This window comes from Anomaloglossus baeobatrachus, chromosome 6 (genome assembly GCF_048569485.1).
Source record: "Anomaloglossus baeobatrachus isolate aAnoBae1 chromosome 6, aAnoBae1.hap1, whole genome shotgun sequence".
In the NCBI taxonomy this organism is placed as follows: Eukaryota; Metazoa; Chordata; class Amphibia; order Anura; family Aromobatidae; genus Anomaloglossus; species Anomaloglossus baeobatrachus.
This window is the reverse complement of record NC_134358.1, coordinates 114,663,032-114,686,480: the sequence shown is the minus strand read 5'-3', so window position 1 is coordinate 114,686,480 and position 23,449 is coordinate 114,663,032. Positions and strand designations below refer to the sequence as shown.

General features: G+C 42.4%; 1 protein-coding gene across 7 annotated transcripts in view; it reads right to left on the bottom strand.

Moving 5' to 3' along the window:
• Nucleotides 1–23,449, bottom strand: part of EYA1 (EYA transcriptional coactivator and phosphatase 1) — a 227,883-nt gene that overhangs the window by 111,794 nt on the left and 92,640 nt on the right. For all 7 annotated transcript variants that reach the window (XM_075353182.1, XM_075353181.1, XM_075353184.1 and 4 more), the window contains 2 exons: nt 13,881–14,020; nt 13,404–13,487 (listed from right to left, as the gene is read on the bottom strand). In XM_075353182.1, the coding sequence (XP_075209297.1) occupies nt 13,404–13,487; nt 13,881–14,020 (224 nt within the window). The remainder of the gene's footprint in view (nt 1–13,403; nt 13,488–13,880; nt 14,021–23,449) is intronic.

The window sequence follows — 23,449 nt, the reverse complement described above, 5'->3', positions numbered from 1 at the left end:
ATATGCGACAGTTCTGGGACTCTACCCGGCTCTTTTTGATTTGCCCTTGTGCGTTGGCAAATCGGGGTAATAAGGAGTTATTGGCAGCCCATAGCTGCCAATAACTCCTAGATTAATCATGTCAAGCGTCTCCCCGAGATACCTTCCATGATTAATCTGTAAGTGACAGTTAAAAAACACACACACACCCGAAAAAATAATTTATTAGAAATAAAAAACACTAACAAAGTCCCTCATCACCAATTTATTAACCCCGACAAAGCCCTCCATGTCCGGCGTAATCCACGGACCTCCAGCGTCGCTTCCAGCTCTGCTGCATGCAGGTGACAGGAGCAGCAGAATACACCGCCACTCCTGTCAGCTCCACACAGCAACTGAGGTGAGTATCGCGATCAGCTGAGCTGTCACTGAGGTTACCCGCTGTCACTGGATACAGCAGTGGCCGCGAGTTACCTGACTGACAGCAGCTGATCGCGCTACTCACCTCATTTGCTGCGTGGAGCTGACAGGAGCGGCGGTGTATTCTGCTGCTCCTGTCACCTGCATGCAGCAGAGCTGGAAGCGACGCTGGAGGTCCGTGGATTATGCTGGACATGGAGGGCTTTGTCGGGGTTAATAAATTGGTGATGATGGACTTTGTTAGTGTTTTTTATTTCTAATAAATTATTTTTTCGGGTGTGTGCGTGTTTTTTAACTGTCACTTACAGATTAATCATGGAAGGTATCTCGGGGAGACGCCTGACATGATTAATCTAGGAGTTATTGGCAGCTATGGGCTGCCAATAACTCCTTATTACCCCGATTTGCCAACACACCAGGGCAAATCGGGAAGAGCCGGGTAGAGTCCCAGAACTGTCGCATATAATGTATGCGGCAATTCTGGGCGGCTGCTGACTGATATTGTTAGGCTGGGGGGCTCCCCATAACGTGGAGCTCCCCATCCTGAGAATACCAGCCTTCAGCCATATGGCTTTATCTGGCTGGTATTAAAATGGGGGGGACCGCACGCCGTTTTTTTAAATTATTTATTTATTTATTTTACTGCATAGTATAGACACGCCCACCGGCTGCTGTGATTGGGTGCAGTGACACAGCTGTCACTCAGCGTGGTGGGCGTGTGTGACTGCAACTAATCACAGGCGCCGGTGGGCGGGTAAAGCAAGGAATACGAGATTGATTAATGGGCGGCCGGCTTTTTCAAAATAGTAAAAGCCGCCGGAGTTTTTATAACAGCAGTGCAGCGCCGCGCCGGAGATCGGGGAACGGTAAGTATGAGAGACGGCTGCTCAATTCAGTCAGGGGATTAGCGGTCACCGGTGAGTCCTTCACGGGTGACCGCTAATCAGTACGCGGCACACAGACAGAGCCGCAGCATGACAATGAAGTCGGGTGAAGTTCACCTGAGTTCATTCTCATCGCGCAACTCTGTCTGCTGTCAGCCGACATGTATCAACGACATTGTGCATCACACACACACACGGAACATTTTACACGGACAACACACACACATGTCAGTTATTTCACTCACGCACACACGGACATTCCACACGCACATACGGTTAGCATACGGGATACACATGCTGTCCACACATACCATAAAAACGGACCTAAAAAACGGAAAACGGACCCGAAAAACGCCTGTATCACACATGCGTGTTTTTCACGGATGTGTGTTTTAGGCCTCATGCTGTGCGAATCATGGGCAGCATGAATCATACACTGGCTGTGCAATTGTGGCATTTCAGAGTAAGCAAACTGTGTCTCAGCTGATAAGTCTAGTGCTGTCCTCAGCCAGCTTCTCCTATGGAGCATAGGAGAAGCTGGCTGAGGACTCCAGTTGACTGGCAGGTCTCTGCCGATTTATGTACTACTATAATATACAGTGGGGAAAATAGGTATTTGATACACTGCTGATTTTTCAACCTAAAAAAATGGAGAGGTCTGTAATTTTTATCATAAATACGTTTCAACTGTGACGGACAGAATAAAAAAAAATCCAGAAATTCACATTGTGTGATTTTAAGTAATCAATTTACATTTTATTGCATGAAATAAGTATTTGATCACCTACCAACCAGCAAGAATTTTGGCTCTCACAGATCTGTTATTTTTTCTTTAAGAAGCCCTCCTGCTCTGCACTAACTGTATTTATTGCAACTATTTGAACTCATTACAAAAGACACCTGTTCACACACTCAATCATACTCCACCATGGTCAACACCAAAAAGCTGTCTAGCAACACCAGGGACATAGTTGTAGACCTGCACAAGGATGGAATGGGTTACAGGGAATTAAGCAAGCAGCTTGGTGCAAAGGTAACAACTGTTGGTGGAATTATTAGAAAATGGAAGAAACACAAGATGACTGTCTTTCTTACTTGGTCTAGGGCTCAATGCAAGATCTCGCCTCGTGAAATAAGGGTGATTCTTAGAACAGTCCCGAATCAGCCCAGAACCTGGACAATGACCTGAAAAGAGCTTGGATCACTGTTTCAAAGAGTGCCATTAGTAATACACTACACCGTCATGGATTAAAATCCTGCAGGGCACGCAAAGTCCCCCTGCTCATGCCAACACATATCTAGGCCCATTTGAAGCTTGTCAATGACCAGACCATAATCCAGTGGAAGCATGGGAGAAGGTCAGTGTCATCAAATGAGACCAAATAGAACTTTTTGGTATCAACTCCATACTCGGAAGAAGAAAATGAATTATTACAACCGCAAGAACACCGTGCCAACTGTGAAGCATGGGGGTGGAAACATCATACTTTGGGGATGCTTTTCTGCAAAGGGGACATGACAACTGCACTGTATTATAGGGAGGATGGATGGGATCATGCATAGTGAGTTTTTGTTTTGGCCAACAACTTCCTTCCCTCAGTAAGAGCACTGAAGATGGGTCACGGCTCGATTTTCCAGCATGATACTGACCTGAAACATACAGACAGGGCAACTAAGGAGTGGCTCCATAAGAGGTATTCCAAGATCCTGGAGTGGCCTAGCCAGTCTCCAGACCTGAACCCAATAAAAAATCTTTGGAGGGAGTTGAAACTCAATGTTTTCCAGTAACAGCCCCAAAACCTGAAAGATCTGGAGAAGATCTGTATGGAGGAGTGGGTCAAAATCCCTGCTGTAGTGTGTGCAAACTTCATCAAGAACTACTGGAAACATCTGACCTCTGTAATTGCAAACAAAGGTTTCTGTACCACATGTAAAGTTCTGTTTTTCTATTGAATCAAATTCTAATTTCATGCAATAAAATGCAAATTCATTATTTAACAATCATACAATGTGATCTTCTGGATTTGTTCTATTTTGTCTGTCACAGTTGAAGTGTACCTACGATAAAAATTACAGACTTCTACATTCTTTATAGGTGGGAAAACCTGCAAAATCGGCAGTGTATCAAATGCTTACTTTCCTCACTGTAGATGTGGCACTGCTACTTTTACATAGTTCATCACCAATTGGTTAATTCATCTAAGTGATGAACTCATCTGTAGGAAGTCAGGTGGGAAGTTAAAACTAAATCTGTACACTGTAATAAGGTGATGTATGGAGAATGCGCAATAGATATACAGCAGGTGAAATAAGTATTGAACATATCACCAGTTTTCTAAGTAAATATATTTCTACAGGTGCTATAAACATGGATTTCTCACCAGATATCAATAAAAATCCATTCAATACACACACACACACACACACACACACACACAATTAAATAAAACCATAGATGTTCATAAATTTGGTCATGTGTAATAATGGGAAATAACACATGAAGAAAGAGAGTTGCAAAAAGACATGGAAAGTCATGACACTAACTGAAATCTATCAGTTAATTAGAAAGCAATCCTGCCACTTAGTGAAAATTAATATCAGTTGGTTCAACTGATGGTCTATAAAAAGGGGTCTCATTATCATGGTGCCACACAAGAAACATCTTATGAGGAATAAAACCAGTGTGCTGTATTAAGACCTTATTTTTGCAAAACATACTGATGGCATTGGTTACAGAGGAATTTCTAAATTACTGAAGGTTCCAGGAGGAACTGTTGGGGCCATAGTCCGAAAGTGTAATGAACACCATTTTATCATAAACTGGCCACGACCAGGTTCAAACCACAATATTTCAGACAGATGGAGTGAAAAAAGTTATCAGAACAGTTGTCTAAAGGCCCAGTCACACTAAACAACTTACCAGCGATCCCAACAACGATACAACCTGATAGAGATTGCTGGTAAGTTGCTAGGAGGTCGCTGGTGAGATGTCACACTAAGCGACGCTCCAGCGATCCCACCAGCAACCTGACCTGGCAGGGATCGCTGGAGCGTCACTACACGTGGAAGTGTGGTGCCCTGGACAAGCCAGGACGTCACAGGTACCGCAACAACCCACCCTACACCCCGGTTAGGAACACCGAAGTCAAACACAAATCCTTGTTGCCTTCCTCCAGGGACTGATGTCCACACCAGGTGGGGTGGAGCCAGGCGGTTGGCTCTACCCACCGAGGAGTTCACAGTCCTGGAGGCAGGAAAAGGAAGGGAGAACAGTTTGAGGAGTTGTAGAGTGAGGAAGTAGTAGTGGAGGAACTGACTGACCGTGTCCAGGTACACGGCCCGGGCACCTGACAGCAAGGTTGGCAGACGGTGGTGACCGTCTGCAGGAGAGGCCGATTGACACACAACCGTGAGGACCGGGGACGGGCGGTGGCCCGCCGGTACAGAACCGGGGAGCGAAGAGAAGCCAGTACCATCCGGCAGGGCCTATGGACCCCGACCAGGCTAGGAGTCGCCGTAAAACCGGTCAAATTCGTCAGCGATGGGAACCTCCTGGGTTTCCTAGCAGTAAAGACCCGACTGAAGGCAACCGTCCCAACCATGAGGGAGATAGAGCTACCGCCAGAGCTAGAGCTCCCAGGGCCAGAGCCTGCGGGCAAAGAAAGGGCTCCCTTAGCCAACAAACCGCTGGGGAGCGGGCTATCAGTGGGAAGCTATTGGGGCCGAGAACAAAACACCGGTGCAGGGAGAGATAGTTACCGCCAACTTACCGGGAGTGACCGCCGCAACGGTCTGTGGGACTTGTCCAGCCAGCCATTTGTTTTACCAGAGACTCCGTGTGCATTACTGGCTGAGTAAGTATCACCGTGCCATCTGGCACTGCGCTGCCCCGCGACCCTGCACCCGGCCAGGCCCTGCATCCCATCTTCCGACCTCCACCACCAGGCCCCGGGACCACCAAAAACCCCCTACTTACGGAGGGGAGAAAACATCTCAGCTGCTCCCTGTCAACGCTCCCGGGATCCCCGTACAGAGCAGCGGTGGTGTCCCAACCTCACCACCAACCGTGGGTGGCGTCACAGACAATACCCCTACACCAAACCACCCCTTTCACTCACGGGCGAGGAGCGCCGCTCGAGTCCCTGGGATCCGGCCCACCGCTCGAACCACTGACCGAGCGAGCAGCAGCAGCAGCAGGACCCGAGCAGTGGGTGAGCGCAGCGTCCCCTCCTCCGCCCGCGACAGAAGCATGCTGCGCTTGGTAACTAAGGTAAATATTGGGTAACCAACCCGATATTTACCTTGGTTACCAGCGCACACCACTTTAGCGCTGGCTCCCTGCACACCTAGCCACAGTACACATCGGGTTAATTACCCGATGTGTACTCTGCAGCGTGTGCAGGCAGCAGGGAGCCGGCTTCTGCGGATGCTGATAACCACGGTAAACATTGGGTAACCAAGAAGCCCTTCCCTTGGTTACCCAATATTTACCTTCGTTACCAGCGTCCGCCGCTCTCACACTGCCAGTGCCGGCTCCCTGTTCCCTGCACTCCTAGCCACAGTACACATCGGGTTAATTACCCGATGTGTACTCCAGCTAAGTGTGCAGGGAGCCGGCGCTGACAGCTGAGAGCGGCGGACGCTGGTAACGAAGGTAAATATCGGGTAACCAAGGAAAGGGCTTCTTGGTTACGCGATATTTACATTGGTTACCAGCGTCCGCAGAAGCCGGCTCCCTGCTCACTGCACATTCAGTTGTTGTTCTCTCGCTGTCACACACAGCGATGTGTGCTTCACAGCGGGAGAGCAACAACTAAAAAATGGTCCAGGACATTCAGCAACAACCAACGACCACACAGCAGGGACCAGGTTGTTGCTGGATGTCACACACAGCAACATCGCTAGCAAGTTGTGCCTCAGCAGCAATGTTGCTAGCGATGTTCCTTAGGGGTACTTCACACACAGCGAAATCGCTACTGAGATCGCTGCTGAGTCACGTTTTTTGTGACCTCATTAGCGATCTTGCTGTGTGTGACACTGAGCAGCGATCTGGCCCCTGCTGTGAGATCACTGCTCGTTACACAGCCCTGGTTCATTTTTTTATTGTTGCTCTCCCGCTGATAAGCACACATCGCTGTGTGTGACAGCGAGAGAGCAACAATCCTGAATGTGCAGGGAGCAGGAGCCGGCGTCTGACTGCCTGCGGTAAGCTGTAACCAAGGTAAACATCGGGTAACCAAGGTGGTTACCCGATATTTACTTTCGTTACCAGCCTCCGCAGCTCTCAGGCTGCCAGTGCCGGCTCCTGCTCCCTGCACACGCTAAGCTAAGCGGTGTGCGCTGGTAACTAAGGTAAACATCGGGTAACCATACCCGATGTTTACCTTAGTTACCAGTGTCCACAGCTTCCAGACGCCGGCTCCGTGCAAGCGCAGCGTCGCTTGCACATCGCTGCTGGCTGGGGGCTGGTCACTGGTCGCTGGTGAGATCTGCCTGTTTGACAGCTCACCAGCGACCATGTAGCGATGCAGCAGCGATCCTGACCAGGTCAGATCGCTGGTGGGATCGCTGCTGCATCGCTAACGTGTGACGGTACCCTTAGTGTGACGGTACCTTTAGAGCCAAGAACAATGTAAGAGGTGCTACAGAAAGACCTGGAATTAGCTAGTACAATTGTTTCAAAGAAAACAATAAGTAATGCACTCAACCTCTATGGCCTGCATGCACACTCACCATGCAAGAAGCAGGTTTAAGTGTGTATAAAGTTTTTTAAACATTTAGATAAGCCTGTGAAATACTGGGAGTATATATCTTGGTCAGATGAGACCAAAATTGAACTCTTTGAATACCAAAATCGCACCATATTTGGAGGACAAAAGGCCCTGCGTATCACCTCAAAACATCATAATAACAGCGAAGTTTGTAGGTGGGAATGTGGGTGTGTGAGGTTGTTTTTCAGTATACGGCACTGGCAAACTTCATATGATTGAAGTTAGGATCAATGGATAAATGAACCGAGACATTCTTGAGAAACATTTGCTGCCATGTTTCAGGATCATGACAATGAAATGAGGGTGGATGTTCCAGCAAGTTAATTATTCCAAACACACAGCTAAGGAAACTCTCAAATTGGATTCATAAAAAGAAAATAAAGCGGAAAATTTAGAAAAGGAACTAAAGCTTAAAGTTCACAGAAGGAGGCCACCGAATCTTTAAGATTTCAAAAGTGTTTGTGTGGAAGAATGGGCTAAAACTACACCTAAGCAATGCATGTGACTAGTTTCTCCTAACAGGAGGCTTCTTGAGCTGTCATCACCAACAAAGGCTTTTGTACAAAATATTAAATAAATTTCAGTAAGAGTATCTTTTTCCCTGTGCCATTTCTCACTATTACACATCAGTAAATTCATGTACATCTATGGTTTGATTTCTTTGCCTGCATGGATTGGATGGTTTGTTACTGGCATATGGTGAAAAATACATTTCAATAGCACCTTTAGAAATGTATTGACTTAAAAAATTGTTGACTTGTTCAATTATACACACACACAGACACAGACACACACACACATACACACACACACACACACACACACACACACAAAATGCCAGATACTCCTGTATCCTAGATTATCTTTCCTAACTATCCTGTCCAATGGAAATTGGCATGGTTGCCCTTTTCTCATGTGTATGGGAGTTATAAGATAGTTATAAGCCGAATGCTCATTTTGATAGGAGTAATTTACAGTGCCCACTGATAAACATGCATGCACATTTTGGCAAAGTGTTCATCTTTATTCAATAAGAGAAATACAAGACAGTGCCAATTGATGCCTTAAGGACCGGGCCATGTTGAGCTTTAATTTTTTCCTCCCCTTATTCCAAGAGCCATAACTTTTTTTATATATTTTACTATGATATAGCCATGTGAAGATTTGTTTTGTGTGGGATGAATGACATAATTCGTTTTATAATATGGTGTAATGGCAAGTGGGAAAAAACTTCCAAGTGTGGTGAAATATCAGAAAAAGGAAAATTCTGCAAATGTTTTATTTCTTTTTACAGCGTTCATTTTACCATAAAACCTACCTGGTACTAAGATTCTCCAGGTCAGTATGATTCTGTAGATACCAAATATTTATAGTTTTTGTTTTACTTCAATGCTAAAAAAGATTGACATTTTTTGAAAAACAAAAAAAAAATCCTTCTTATGAAACGAATTTCCAAGAGCCATAATGGGTTACATTTTTGGGATCTAGAACTGTGTGAGAGCTTTTCTTTGCGCCCTAATCTGATGTTTTTATTGATATTATTTTGGGGTATATACAATGTTTTGATCGCCTGTTATGACACTTTTTTCTGTTGTTGTGGAGGACAAAAATGTGCAATTCTGTCATTTTGATTTTTTTCTGGTTACGCTGTTTGCAAGTCGGATTAATTGATTGTATATTTTGATAGATCGGACTTCTATGAACACAGTGACACCAAATATGTGTATTATTCTTAATAATATTTATAATAACAATATATTATTATTATTATTATTATTATTATTATTGTTATTATTTAATTTTAATGTGGTAAAAGGGAGATGATTTTAACTTTTATATTTTTTATGTTTTTCATATTTTTTAAAACTTTTTTTTACTCTTCATTGCATTTAATAATCCCCTTAGGGGACTTGAATTTCCAATATTCTGATCACTTGTTCTATATACAGCAATGCCATAGAATTGCTATATATAGAAAATATCAGTCTCCTATGATCGCCGGCCATGGGCTGGTTTTCACAGAATTAATGTGATAACAGACACAGAGGTCATTAGCAGACCTCTGGCTGTCATGACAACTCCTCAGTATTCTGCGATTGCATCATGGGAGCACTAATGAGGGCTCAGAAGAGCATGACGCTCTGCCAGCGTGAGTTAAGCGCCACTGTCAGAAATTTACAGTGGCATTAAACAGACTAACAGCTGCAAGTGGAGTGCAGCTCCTCCCGCGACTGTTAGAGGCGGATGAAAGCTGAATGATTCAGCCTTGAACTGGAGGAAAAGATGCGGGCTCGGCATGTGAGCCTGCATTAAAGGCAAGGAAATGACTCATGATATATATTGCACATCATGTTAATAGGGATGAGCCAACCCGAATGGTAAAGTTTGTGGTTCATACTGTACATCGGGTGTCCACGACTGGAACTCGAACAATAAAAGTCTATGTCCGAGTTCGGGTGCTGTTTGGTGATAACAAAGTTTGTTGAGTGGCTGTAGTACAGAGAAAGAGAGAAAGTTGTTACTATGACCATTTTAAAGCACAGAAGTTCGGGTCGCAATTGACTTATATGTGGTTCAAGTGTCAAGTTGAGGTCAAGTCCGGTTCCCCATCCAAATTTATTTTAAAGTCCGGTCGAACCCGGCAAACGCAAACTTCCACGGGTCTGCTCATCTCTAGTCGCTTAGGGCTTATTTTACACTGTTTAATGATGGGATCTATTGGGATTTGGCCACTTATGTAGACCTCGGCAAAGTAGATTTTTCATAGTAAGATCAGTTTCACAGCTACAATTTCCATTATACTCATTTTACCGAAGCTTTTGCCAAGGCAACTACATTTAAACAATAAAGTTTTCATTCAGTTTCATGAGAAATGTACTGTCTCCTGGAAATCATGTAAAGAACCCGTGATTACTTGGTCATGGCAACGACACATATATCTGAAGACTAAAAATTGCTATCTTTCATCTACTCTGGCTGTAGAACAGTAGCAATTACCTCTAATGTGAAGATTGCTGATGCATTAGGTAAAATAAGTACTGTCTAATGAGATAAGAAGAGAATCACCTTCCCATCTCCACCCTCCTTTCACTAAAAGCACACATTATTATTGGTAGGCTAATTGACCTTTTGTGCCATTCATTCCACAGCCCCAGGCTATTGTTCTTCACAGACAAGTATAGAGTCCTGTCCTGTCTGAAATGTGTAGGCATTGCCTAAGGGTACCTTCACACTTAGCGATGCAGCAGCGATCCGACCAGCGATCTGACCTGGTCAGGATCGCTGCTGCATCGCTACATGGTCGCTGGTGAGCTGTCAAACAGGCAGATCTCACCAGCGACCAGTGAACAGCCCCCAGCCAGCAGCGACGTGCAAGCGACGCTGCGCTTGCACGGAGCCGCCGTCTGGAAGCTGCGGAGACTGGTAACTAAGGTAAACATCGGGTATGGTTACCCGATGTTTACATTAGTTACCAGTGTGAGCAGGGAGCAGGGAGCCGCGCACACTGAGCGCTGGCTCCTTGCTCTCCTAGCTACAGTACACATCGGGTTAATTAACCCGATGTGTAATGCAGCTACATGTGCAGAGAGCAGGGAGCCGCGCACACTGCTTAGCGCTGGCTCCTTGCTCTCCTAGCTGCTGTACACATCGGGTTAATTAACCCGATGTGTACAGCAGCTACATGTGCAGAGAGCCGGAGCCAGCAGCACAGGCAGCGTGAGAGCTGCAGAGGCTGGTAACTAAGGTAAATATCGGGTAACCACCTTGGTTACCCGATGTTTATCTTGGATACAGCTTACCTCAGCTGTCAGACGCCGGCTCCTGCTCCCTGCTCGCTTCATTTGTCGCTCTCTTGCTGTCACACACAGCGATCTGTGTGTCACAGCAGGAGAGCGGCTTTGAAGAAAACGAACCAGGGCTGTGTGTAACGAGCAGCGATCTCGCAGCAGGGGCCAGATCGCTGCTCATTGTCACACACAGCGAGATCGCTAATGAGGTCACTGCTGCGTCACAAAAAGCGTGACTCAGCAGCGATCTCGGCAGCGAGCTCGCTGTGTGTGAAGCACCCCTAACACAAATGAACTCCAGCATCTAAATTACTAGCTTTTATTAAACAAACCATGCCTTTAATACGTGATCCCTGTCTTTATTATAGGAAAATTGCAGAACTAAAAACCCTAGATCATTTCAAGCTTTTCCACTGCAATTACTGTTTAGATGCTACTTCACAACAGAGAATGCAAACATTAATGAACAGCAGCCTACCAAGGGTATAGTACTCGCGTATAATCTACAATGTATCAACCTGAATTTATAATTGTAGTACAAATAGATGAATTAGTTTGTTGTGATCAAATTAAAGTGAATATCATATTTTAAAATCAGCAGAGAACTTTTGAAGATTGGTAAGTCTCTACTTATAATTTGTGATTACCACCAGTAGTAAAATAGCATCGATAGGACAATATTTATAGTAGGAGTATATGTGCTTATAATCTAAAATTCGGAGGACTGATTTAAGTCAATTGCAAGAGTTGCAAAAACCTTCATTTACACACTTAATACTTGCATATCAGAGGTTAAGTTGTGCTATTAAAGGCAACAAATGCCCTCTACTCTTTTACAGGAGATGCATAGCTGATTCAGATGACAGATCTTTCTCCCAAGTCCATCATAAGCATGCACATTTAGCCCAGCATTAGTCTTGAGCGAGTATCGAAATATTTGTGTTCGCGATACTCGTAACGAGTACTGTGTACTACTCGCGTATCTGGTCCGAATAGCATATGCAATGCAAGTCAATGGGAAATGCGAGTAATTTTCTGCTGGATTCCACCAGGAAATTACTCGCATTTCCAAATCTGCGGAAAATACTCACATTTCCCATTGACTTGGATTGTACTTGCTATTCGGAATGAATACGCAAGTAGTACACAGTACTTGTTACGAGTATCGCAAACGCAAATATTTTGATAGTCGCTCAACTATGGACAACTAACTCAACAATTCTGGGCTAAATGTGCATGCTTATGATGGACTTAGGAGAAAGAGCTGTCATCTGAATCAGCTTTGCTCAACTCTACCCAGCATACATATTTACTTTACTAGAAAATGGGAAAAAAAACATGCCACTTTCCTCTGGAAGTAGCTTAAAGACTGATACAGAATGACTGTTCAAACCTAGGACAAGGGGGAAGTGGTGGAGTTAGATGGAAGACAAGTAGGTGCAAAGCTGCACTTAAATGTTTGGCAGTGCCAGGATGAACCGAGAGCCTTTACTTAGTTTGATCAGCCATTTTGTGCTGAGAGACTCTCTTTAACCCATACAGAAACATATTATTGGTATGATAAAAGTCTTTTAACACTAAATCATCAGCCAATAGAAATGAAATTGGTAAGTATAGCCTATTTTGACCTATGGACAACTTAAAGAGGTTGTCCAACTCTGGACATTTATGGTATAGTCATAGGATATGTAGAATACATTCGCTGCTGATACCACTTTTGTGACCCTGAATCTGTCTCGAGAACTGTGCCTGGGAATCAAAAAGTGGCAATGCAAATATGGCTCTCTCTGTTCCAAAAATAATTATACATACTTGTTTGAATATTTTTGGAACTTTCTTAGAAGTCAGTGAAGAGTAGAATATGAGCACGTATGCTCTGACAAACACAAGACAGGACCTATTCTCGAGATCAATTTATATTCCAGAGTTAGGACCGCATCTATCAGACATTTATGGTAGATCCCGTAAATACGCCATAAATCTCCTGGAAAGCTTCATGTTACACATGTACTTTTGTAGTTCTACAGATAGTAAAATTTGTAATGCTAACTTCTTTGGACCGAATTGCAAGAAAAATCTCATAAATGGATTGAATTATAAAAGCAAGTCAATGACCTGCAAGTTTCATGCTATACAAAGTATGTGGGCAGCCTCAACCTTTTAGGTTATGTGCACACAATCCGGATATACTGTGCCCTGGATTCAGTGTATATTCTCCTGCGACACATGAGTGTTGTCTGCAGGAGCCCGCAGCGGTTTGTGTCCACAATAAGGGTTCGGGGCACTGCTGACTTTAGCAGTGTTTTCCCCGTGGAGAAAATTTGCATAAAATGACATGCTGCGCCTCAGAAAGAAGCGCTATATGTCAGTTTACGCCTCGGAGAAAAAAAAAAGCACAATCGACATGAGATTTCTTTAAATCCCATCCACTGTGCTTCTACTGTACATCACAGAGTTTTGGACACAGTGAAAACATGCTGCATTCAAAACATTGCTATCCCTGATCATGGGCTTGCACCCTCACAAATTGAACAGGAGGAAAAAATGTTTCTTTTACTTACCCTTCCATATCTATTTGCATAGGATCCTGTCAATAATGAGTGGAAAACAATGATGGTCTCGTCCAAATCCCAAATAAATACTCTCTAGAAAAATTAATAAGGACAAAATAATATTTAAAAATACAAAAAAGATGAAAAAATATAAATTATTATCGCCTACAATTTAGTGGAATTAAATTAATAATTTGTTGTGCAGTATGTTTTTACTTTATTCTATAAGGAAAATAAATAAGTCATTCATTTAAATAAGGCTGTTTGAATAGGAACTACATATTCTACACAATCTTACACATATAGGCTTCAATTAATGAAAATGCTATAAAATTTTCATACGGTAATCATTAATAAAACAAAAAAAATAGAAAAATCTTGATAGCTATGTTATTTTTCTAAGAAACATCCAACATGGCTAATGTTTAATGGATTCTACTGGGAAATAAGTTATTTCTATTGGACTCAGGTTACTGTATTACATACTTCAAGGTCAGAGTCTGGAGGAGGGGATGGGTTATTGTTTCTTCGTCCTCGTCCCCGTGATTTTCCATCTGATGCTCGTCGTAATCGATCAGAATCTGAATCTTTAATAGGTGTTGATGGACTATGGATAATGCTGTATTCTGTAAGAAAAAGAAATAGAAATAAAAGAAACAGTACTCATTTGGATTACTTTCATTAAAACTGATTTTTCATTTGCCCCAAAAATTAAACATCCAATATTCGTTTGTCAAAAAAAGTCCATAAATTGTTTACTTACAGCTCCAAATCAAGAACAATTTAATTTTATTTTGGTATCTATTTAACAATCCTAGAAAGTAATACCCAAAATTATTCACATAGAAGTAGGTTTTTATCAGATTAGTTCTAAAATTAAAATTCTTAAAAATATAAATAAATATTACTAAATATTTCCTATTAACCTCTACAGAGAAATAGTATATTTTGCATGTATATGTAAATGCTCCATACCTATCAGTCAAATGCATGACCCTGATGTATGCAACTGTTTTCCATGCAGATACATTGTCTCCCACTGTGAATCTGAGTTCCCATGATGACCATATGTTTGGTCCAAGTGCTGTTCGAGGAAAAAATGGACCGCACACAGACAGTACTCAGACGAGTGTTATGAAATGGGGCAGTAATAATAATAATAATAATTTCATTCATTTATATAGCGCTATTAATTCTACAGCGCTTTACACACAGTACAGATGAACAATATTTTTCACGACCCAAATCTTCACATGAAAATAAATCACAGCAGTATACACAAGTTTCTTCTGTTGTCAGATAAGATTCCCCATTCAACTCTATAGGTCTGCAAATAATCAAATGCCATGAGGAGCCACTGTGTAGCATCCAGATTTAGATATACTTTCCAATTCTCTAAAGCACCACTGCAGCATTTTTTTTCAAAGCACTGGAGTCGTGCTGTTAATCTAAGGTCCCTGCTCCAGTCTTGTACTCACCCTTCAGCGTCTTCACCTTTTATTAGCCCCATCCAAGTCCCGAGGTGCCATCTTGTGCCTGTAACTTCTGGCTGGCCAGCAGTCAGAAGTTACGTCACAAGTAATGATGAGCTAGCACAAAGTGCTCGGGTGTGCAGTACTCGAACTGAGCATATTGGACGATCTGAAATGCTCGACTTGAGTACTGAGCACTATAGGTGTCAATGATTGACTTGAGGATATTTTTCCCAAGTCCTCATTATGTTACTGGCCCTGACACAGCACCAGCCACCACAATTCCCATTCTTTGCTGGCATCAGGCATTGACCAGCAACCTCTGTTCCATTTTCCTGCACACCTCAGTCCCTATCATCGGGTGCAGCTAGCATCGCCTGGCAACTTTCGTTCCGTGTACGCCTTTCAAATAATTCCCCCTGGCCAAAGTGACTGGGCAGTTAGTCCCGCTCGAGTCCCCATTCCAGGAAAGAGGGAGAATTTTTTGTGAATAATGCCACCTAAATATATGGAACAAAAAGGCTATAAACAGTACAACAAGAGCATTTGTGGCACACAATAAGCATACGCCATTCACATGGTGTAAATAAGGTGGATTGTCACTTTAATGACTAGCAGCTACAAATGGCAATTATGGCTCTACTGCTGACTACAAATCTCTGGTGGTATGGGTTTCTCAAGCTCTTTGAAAATCAATCTGGTCTTAAAAATAGTCTGTCTCCTAAATGCTATGCAACTTTGTCAATATTAATAATATGGAATTTTGCACTGAAGACTGAGAATGCCAGGCTTCCTGTTGTCGTCAGTTGATTGCTTCTGAATATTCATGAGAGGCACAGTAAGCTTTCCCTTCCTTCTGCTAAGTTCAGACTATCACATTACAGGAGTAAAGAACAGACAAATGCCAAAACCCTTTACGAACACAAAGAAAGCCTGACACATGAGAATTATCAGGGAAGTAGAAATCACTAAAAGAAATGGAAGTGCTTCAACGGCAGACTAACTGAATTTGCATATCATGGTAAAATCGATTCCCTAAATTTCACAGCATGTTCCATCCAAAACTACTTATAGTATTTACATTACACATATCATAAGAGAAAATACACTCGGAAGAGTTAAGGCCCCGTCACACTAAGCAACATCGCTAGCAACATCGCTGCTAACGAACAACTTTTGTGACGTTGCTAGCGATGTTGCTGTGTGTGACATCCAGCAACAACCTGGCCCCTGCTGTGTGGTCGTTGGTTGTTGCTGAATGTCCTGGGCCATTTTTTAGTTGTTGCTGTCCCGCTGTGAAGCACAGATCGCTGTGTGTGACAGCGAGACAGCAACAACTAAATGTGCAGGCAGCAGGAGCCGGCTTCTGCGGAGGCTGGTAACCAATGTAAACATCGGGTAACCAAGAAGCCCTGTCCTTGGTTACCCGATATTTACCTTTGATACCAGCCTCAGCCGCTCTCACTGTCAGTGCCGGCTCCTGCTCTGTGCACGTGTAGCTGCAGGACACATCGGGTTAATTAACCCGATGTGTGCTGTAGCCAGGAGAGCAGGGAGCCAGCGCTAAGCATTGTACGCTGCTCCCTGCTCTGTGCACATGTAGCTGCAGCACACATCGGGTAATTAACCCGATGTGTGCTGTAACTAGGAGAGCAGGGAGCCAGCGCTCAGTGTGCGCTGCTCCCTGCTCTCTGCACGTGTGGCTGGTCACTGGTTGCTGGTGAGCTCACCAGCAACTCGTGTAGCGATGCTCCAGCGATCCCTGCCAGGTCAGGTTGCTGGTGGGATTGCTGGAGCATCGCAGTGTGACATCTCACCAGCAACCTCCTAGCAACTTACCAGCGATCCCTATCGTTGTTGGGATCGCTGGTAAGTTGCTTAGTGTGACTGGACCTTTAATCACAGGAATCAGGATGATGAGAGATAATAATGTGTATGCACAATCTCTATTAAGAAAAAATTAGATAAAGAAAAAAAATAGAAATTGTTTAGAGAGCGTTGAATTAATATTTACAAAATTGTTTTCAACAATAAATTTGATTAAAATAAAAAAATAAAAGTTTTGTTCTGACAATGTAATATACATGTCAACCTATGAAGACCCAATAATATTATCATACTCTACTCACAAAAAGTTTGGGATATTTGGCTTTAGGGTGAAATGTATGTAAAACATAAAAAGTTCACATTACAGTGATATTTTATCATGAAAGTAGGACATTTAAGTAGAAGCAGCAATGGGGGTTTCCTCATATTAATCAATTTATTGAAACAAAAGCAAAAACCGTGGTGGGTATAACCTTTCAAAAACTGTCAATGTCTCAATAACTTGTCATGTGGCCTTGAGCATTAATTATAGCTGACAACAATGTCTCCTGCTGTTCACAAGGGGAGTTATTGTCTGCCAAGGCAAAACATTCCACTTTTCTTGAAGGGCGGCCTTCAGGTCATTAAGATTCTGGGGTACAGAGTTATGAGTTTCTACATGGTGATTCAGCTGATTCCAGAGCGTTTCTCTGGCATTCAGGTATGGAGAAAGTGCAGGCCACTCCATTTGAGGTCCCCCAATCTCCAGTAGCCCTTCTCTAATAATGTGACCTCGATGAGCTCCAGCATTGAAGTCCATGAAGATTAAATTAGGTCTTTGTTGTTCATGCAGAGGCACAATGACTGGATTAATGATGTTTTTCCAGTAGTATGGACTTGTCACTGTACGATTCACAAACTGTAGGGCAGTTCTGTGTTGACTAGACACACCTGCCCACACTGTAGCATCACTACTACCAAAGGCTCGACTGGTGACTACAATAGCTGATGCATAGCACTCTCCTTGACATCTCCTACATCATTGGTAGCCATAATTTCTGCTCAGAGTGAATCAGTGAATACCACTGAGTCCCACTGGTCCCTTGTCTAGCAAGATGACAATGGTTGTGCCTGTTGGTGAAGTTAGGTACTCTTGCAGGTTGTGTAGAACAAAGACCACATTGATTTAAATGGTTTTGAGTCATCTGACATGACACTTGGGTGCCCCTCAACTCCCTTAAGTGTGCTTGGAGGTTTGTGGAATTCATCATCCTATTCCACAGGGCATTTTTCACAGTTAAGCGATCATCAGTGTGGGATATGGACGTCCACTTCTATGCCTTTCTGTGACTCTTCCAGTCTCTCAATGGCCAGGTATAGTTGATCAATTGTCAGATGTCATTTTGGTCTCATGATGTCAAAATGTAAGCAGCATGGGAAGACTGTTTAAATACCAATTCTAATTGAACCCTGAAATATATTAGGTGATTCATTAAACAAACATCTGTTGTCAATTTTGCCATTAAGCTCCTTGTTAGAGAACAGCATGTTGTGCAAAAATACTGGAACATTGAACAGTTGGACATGTGCACTCAAACAGATAGAGAAAGAGAAAGACAGGGAAAGATACAGACAAAGAGACAGAGAAACAAACAGACAGACAGACAGAGACAGAAAAGGAAAGAGACAGACAGGGAAAGAGACAGAGATAGAGTCAGACAGACAGCGAGACAGACAGAGAGATAGAGAGGCAGACAGACAGACAGAGACAGACAGAGACAGACAGACAGGCAGAGACAGACATAGAAAGAGACAGAGACAAATAGAGTGACAGACAGAGATAGACAAAGAGAGAGAGACAGACAGAGAGAGACAGACAGATAGAGAGAGACACAGACAGAGAGATAGAGAGAGAGAGAGACAGACAGAGAGGGAGACAGACAGAGACTGGGTGAGAGGGAGAGTGGGAGAGACACAGTTACTATCCCAGGCAATGCCGGGTACTACAGATAGTTATTTATGTTTGCCAAATGCCAGAATACTGAGGGGGAGAGAGAGAGAGAGAGAGAAAGAAAATGTTTTAAGGCATTTTTCTAACTTTCTGCAAAGTCAAATGTTTACATACATTTCATTAGTATTTGGTACCATTGCACTTAAACTGTATGACTTGGATCAGACATTTTGAATATCCTTCCACAAGCTTCTCTCAATAGATGGTAAGAATTTGGACCCATTCCTCCTGACATAACTGGTGTAACTAAGCCATGTTTGTAGGTCGCCTTGCTCGCACCGGCTTTTTCAGCTTTGCCCATACATTTTCAATAGAATTGAGATCAGGACTTTGTGATAACCTCTCCAACACATTGACTTTGTTATCCTTAAGCCACTTTGTAACCAGTTTGGCAGTATGCTTCAGGTCACTGACAATTCGGAAGACCTATTTCCACTCAAGCTTTAAGTTCCTGGCTGATGTCTTGAGATGTTGCACTAGTATTGCCACATAATCTTCTTTTCTCACAATGCCATCTATTTTGAGAAGTGCATCAGTCCCTCCTGCAGCAAAAAAATACCACAACATGTTGCTGCCACCCCTGTTTCACAGTTGGGATGATGTTTTAAGGCTTCCAAGCTTCTCTCTTTATCCTCCAAATGTAACGATGGTCATTATGGCCAAACAGTTCAATTTTAATTTCGTCAAGCCACAGGACATGTCTCCAAAAATTAAGGTCTTCATTCCTGTGTGCATTTGCAAATATTAATATGTTTTTTTATGTTTCTTTTGGAGAAATGGCTTCTGCCTGGCAGAGAGGCCTTTCAGTACATGTTAATATAGTACTCGTTTCACTGCGGATAATGACACGATCTTACCAGCTTCCGCCAGCATCTTCTAAAGATCTTTTGCTTTTGTTTTTGGGTTGAAATGCACATATCTGACCAAAGTCCGTTCATCCCTGGTACACAGAACCCATCTCTTTCCTGAGTGGTATGATGGCTGGACATTCCTATCTTGTTTGTACTTGCATATAATTGTTTATACAGTTGAAAGAGGCACTTTCAGGTATCTGGAAATTGCACCCAAGGATGAACCAGACTTGTTCAAGTCCGCAATTCTCTTCCTGAGATCTTGGCTGATTTCTTTTGGTTTTCCCATGATGCTACACAAAGAAGCAGCGTGTTTCAGGTGTGCATTAAAATACATTCACAAATGTGTCTCTAATTAACTCAGACGTTGCCAATAAAACTATTAGAAGCTTCCAATGACATGACATCGTCATTTGGGCTGTCCCATATTGTTTAAAGGTATAGTACTCCTAGAGTATATAAACGTTTGACTTGGCAGAAAGTAATAAAAATGCCTTAAAACATTCTCTGTCTCATTATTCTGGCATTTGGTAAATATAAATAATTTTAGTTCCTGATTGATCTAAAACTGGAAAGGTTTATTCTGATTTTATGTCAGAATTTGAGAAAAACATGCATCTGTAAAAAACCACTATAACAATTATTGGATATAGCACAATCACATCTGATAACTGTATGACCCATGTTAACATTTCCCAAACAAAATATTAAAAACAATGTAAAGTTTGCAAATTTAATTTCAACCAAATACTGCATCATTAATGGATTGCTCAATCTTGAGACCAGAGCTAAATAAGCCCATCAGATCAGAGCAGAAAAAACCCGATATATATCTTTTACAGTTATTCCAAATCCACCTGTGGCTCAAGTGCTGTGTAAAATAAGCTTTGGGCCGTGTTTTTAACTCTCCTTTTCTTAACATACGTTTTTCTTTAAAATCTTGTAAAACAAAATAAAAAAACTTTCAGCCCACAAGAATCTCGCTCCCAGACTACCTCCTGACTACTTATCAAGGAATGTACGTTTTTCACAGCCAACTGGACCACAAACATGTACCGTCCTGTGCAAAGACTGCTTCAAACATTGCTCACAAGGAATGATAACATTCTACTGGTTTGCTTTAAGCGCAAAAACATTATTGCTGGTCTTTTCAAAAATTCATGACAAAGCCATATCTATAAAACCTTTACAAAAAATTTAAAATTGACAAATAACACCAACTGTTTTTGCACATGGCTTATTAGTCCAATTATAAAACACCCATACTGCGGCCTGATGCCAAACTAATTAGAATTTTTTATTATGTCCTTTTTGGCAAAGGCTGAATAATTGGGGTTGAAAATATTGTCAAAAGATAAATATAGTGTACAAAATATATGATAAACAAAAAAGTGACAATGGCAATGGATAGTGTAGCGTCAATGAAAAATTGATCCATACTTGGGATCCAGTTTTGGGCTTCACATTTTAAAAAGGATATTCAGCAGTTAGAGTCAGTTCAAAGGCGGGCAACTAGATTATTACAAGGAATGGAGGCCGCCCATATAATGAGAGGTTGAAAAAGTTAGATATGTTTAGTTTAGAATAAAGACGTCTCATTTATATGTATAAATACATGTGTGGTCAATATAAAGGACTGGCACATGACATAACTTCCATAGACAATACTAAGGACCAGAGGGCTCTCACTGTGAGTGGAAAAAAAGTTATTCCGGCAGCTAATTAGGAAAGGGTTCTTTACAGTTATAGCAGTCAGACTGTGGAATGCCCTACCACAATCAGGAAATCCACTTGGAAATCCATCTGAAAATCTATATTGGTGGATTTTCTGATAAAGAAGTGGGGAGACACTTCGAAACACGCTGAATAAAACCACCTTCATTCACCTCTCCTGGATTTATATCATATCTTCAGCAGCGCAGTAACAGTTCCACATGTACTTTGTACCTTATCTGCTTTGGCTTTTTTTAGCATGTGGACTCTGCAGCAGCTGATTACATGCTTTGAATCTGGTTGTGTGACACACAACTCCATAAGGTGAGCATATTATCTTATTACTTTTATATGTAAGTTGGGTAAGACACTATTGCTGATGATTTCCTCAGTATACACAACATTGTTGGTTGTAAATGATTTAGTGACAAAATGTATAATTGGTGGAAGAAGGGTAAACTAGATGGCCCCAAGCTATGTAACTATGTAACTTTGGCTAAACATTTGGGAGCTGCTAGCAGCTATATAAGCACTACCACCAGTAATCCAGACCAAAATACTTTCAAATACAGGTCAAAATTGGCCATATTTGCCTTCAACAAGTGAACAAGTGTATTACTGGACAGTTTTATGGAATAAATGGCACTTTGCTCATCACAGTCACCCAAGGAGGATGTTACTTCTAACAGTGACACCATCAGAATATTCTGCATGACATAAATTGGTATGAGAGATTTTTGGATATATAATTCTTATTTCAAACATGAAAAGTCTGTCTCTGCAGTGTGTTATTAAATGGGCTGTTTGTGTTGAAGAGATTAAAAGCAGTTGAATACAGTCCTAAAAGAACACAAAGTATTATACACAATTTTCTTCTGTAAAAGTTGGCATTTGACATTCATGTAAAGGCTACTAAAGGCTACACTGGAATGACTTTTTTAACTAAACATTGATATAGATCCAGTACATCTTATGATGTCAATAGCCATCCCTAATGACAGCGTTGGCTGCCTGCAGCAGGATAATGCGTCCTGCTATACTACAAAAATTGTTCAAGAATAGTTTGAGGAACATAGCGAGATATTAAGATCTTTCATTTGTCCTCCAATCTTCCCATATCTCATGTGGAATGATCTTGAAAAACAAGTCAGATCTATGGAGGCCTAATTTTAAAATTTACAAAACTTCAAGCATTTGCTACCAATATATTGCCAAATAACATGGGACAAACTTGAAAAGTCAACGTCTCAATTAGTTATTGCTATTGCTGATCCAGAAGGGAGACAATCACAATTTAAAGCAAATGGTTTTATTTTTGTAATTGACTGTGTATATCTATTCCAAAAGTTCAATGTTGTGTGTGGTCAACACACAACAAATATATCTTTGTAATATCCCTGATGAAACGTTCCTGCCACAGTGGAGAGAGGGACTAACACCTGAGAGGTGTAGAAACAGTCACTACACTAGGTGACTCTGGAGATACAAGAGGGCAGAGCTAGTCAAGCAGGCCGAGGTCAGAACCGAGAGGATGGGACGAGACACAGGGAGCAAACAGGAGAGAGGTCATAAAACAAGCCAGAGTTCAGGTAACCAGGAGAGACAGAACAAACACAGGGGGCAGACAGAAGAATAGACAGGAGAGAAGTCGAAGTCGGTAACCAGATGGGAAGGAAAAACCAGGGGGAGCAGGTAGAGACAAGTCAGGGATCAGTCTGGGGTCAAGAACCAAGATCAGTAGCAGAAAGCAGAAGCAGGGCGCTTACTCCAACTTACCTAGAGAAGACAAATGGCACTGCTATGGACACAAACACTCCCAGATAAAGCAGAGCTATTACCCGAAAGTGGCATGTGAGAGTAAGCCCATCCCACAGCCGGGGAATGACCAAGTACAGGGAATGGTCCATCACAGGGCAAATAATAGCAAGATGACCACATGCAGGAGAACACAACAGATGTTCCCAGCACAGAAGCCGCACAGCCAGTTAAGGCCATGACATATATGCTCTTAAAGGGTGCCTAAACACTGGCAGGCAGGTAGTTGCTACCTACCTACTGGCCTGTTGTGACCAGCGCTGTTCTTTTACCGGCACATAGCGGTCACAGACCGCTCCTGCTAGTGATCTAGCTGCTTCTACTCTGCTGAGAAGATAGGGCGAGACAGACAGCATCATAAAAATTGACAGCCAGCTCCCCTAGTTA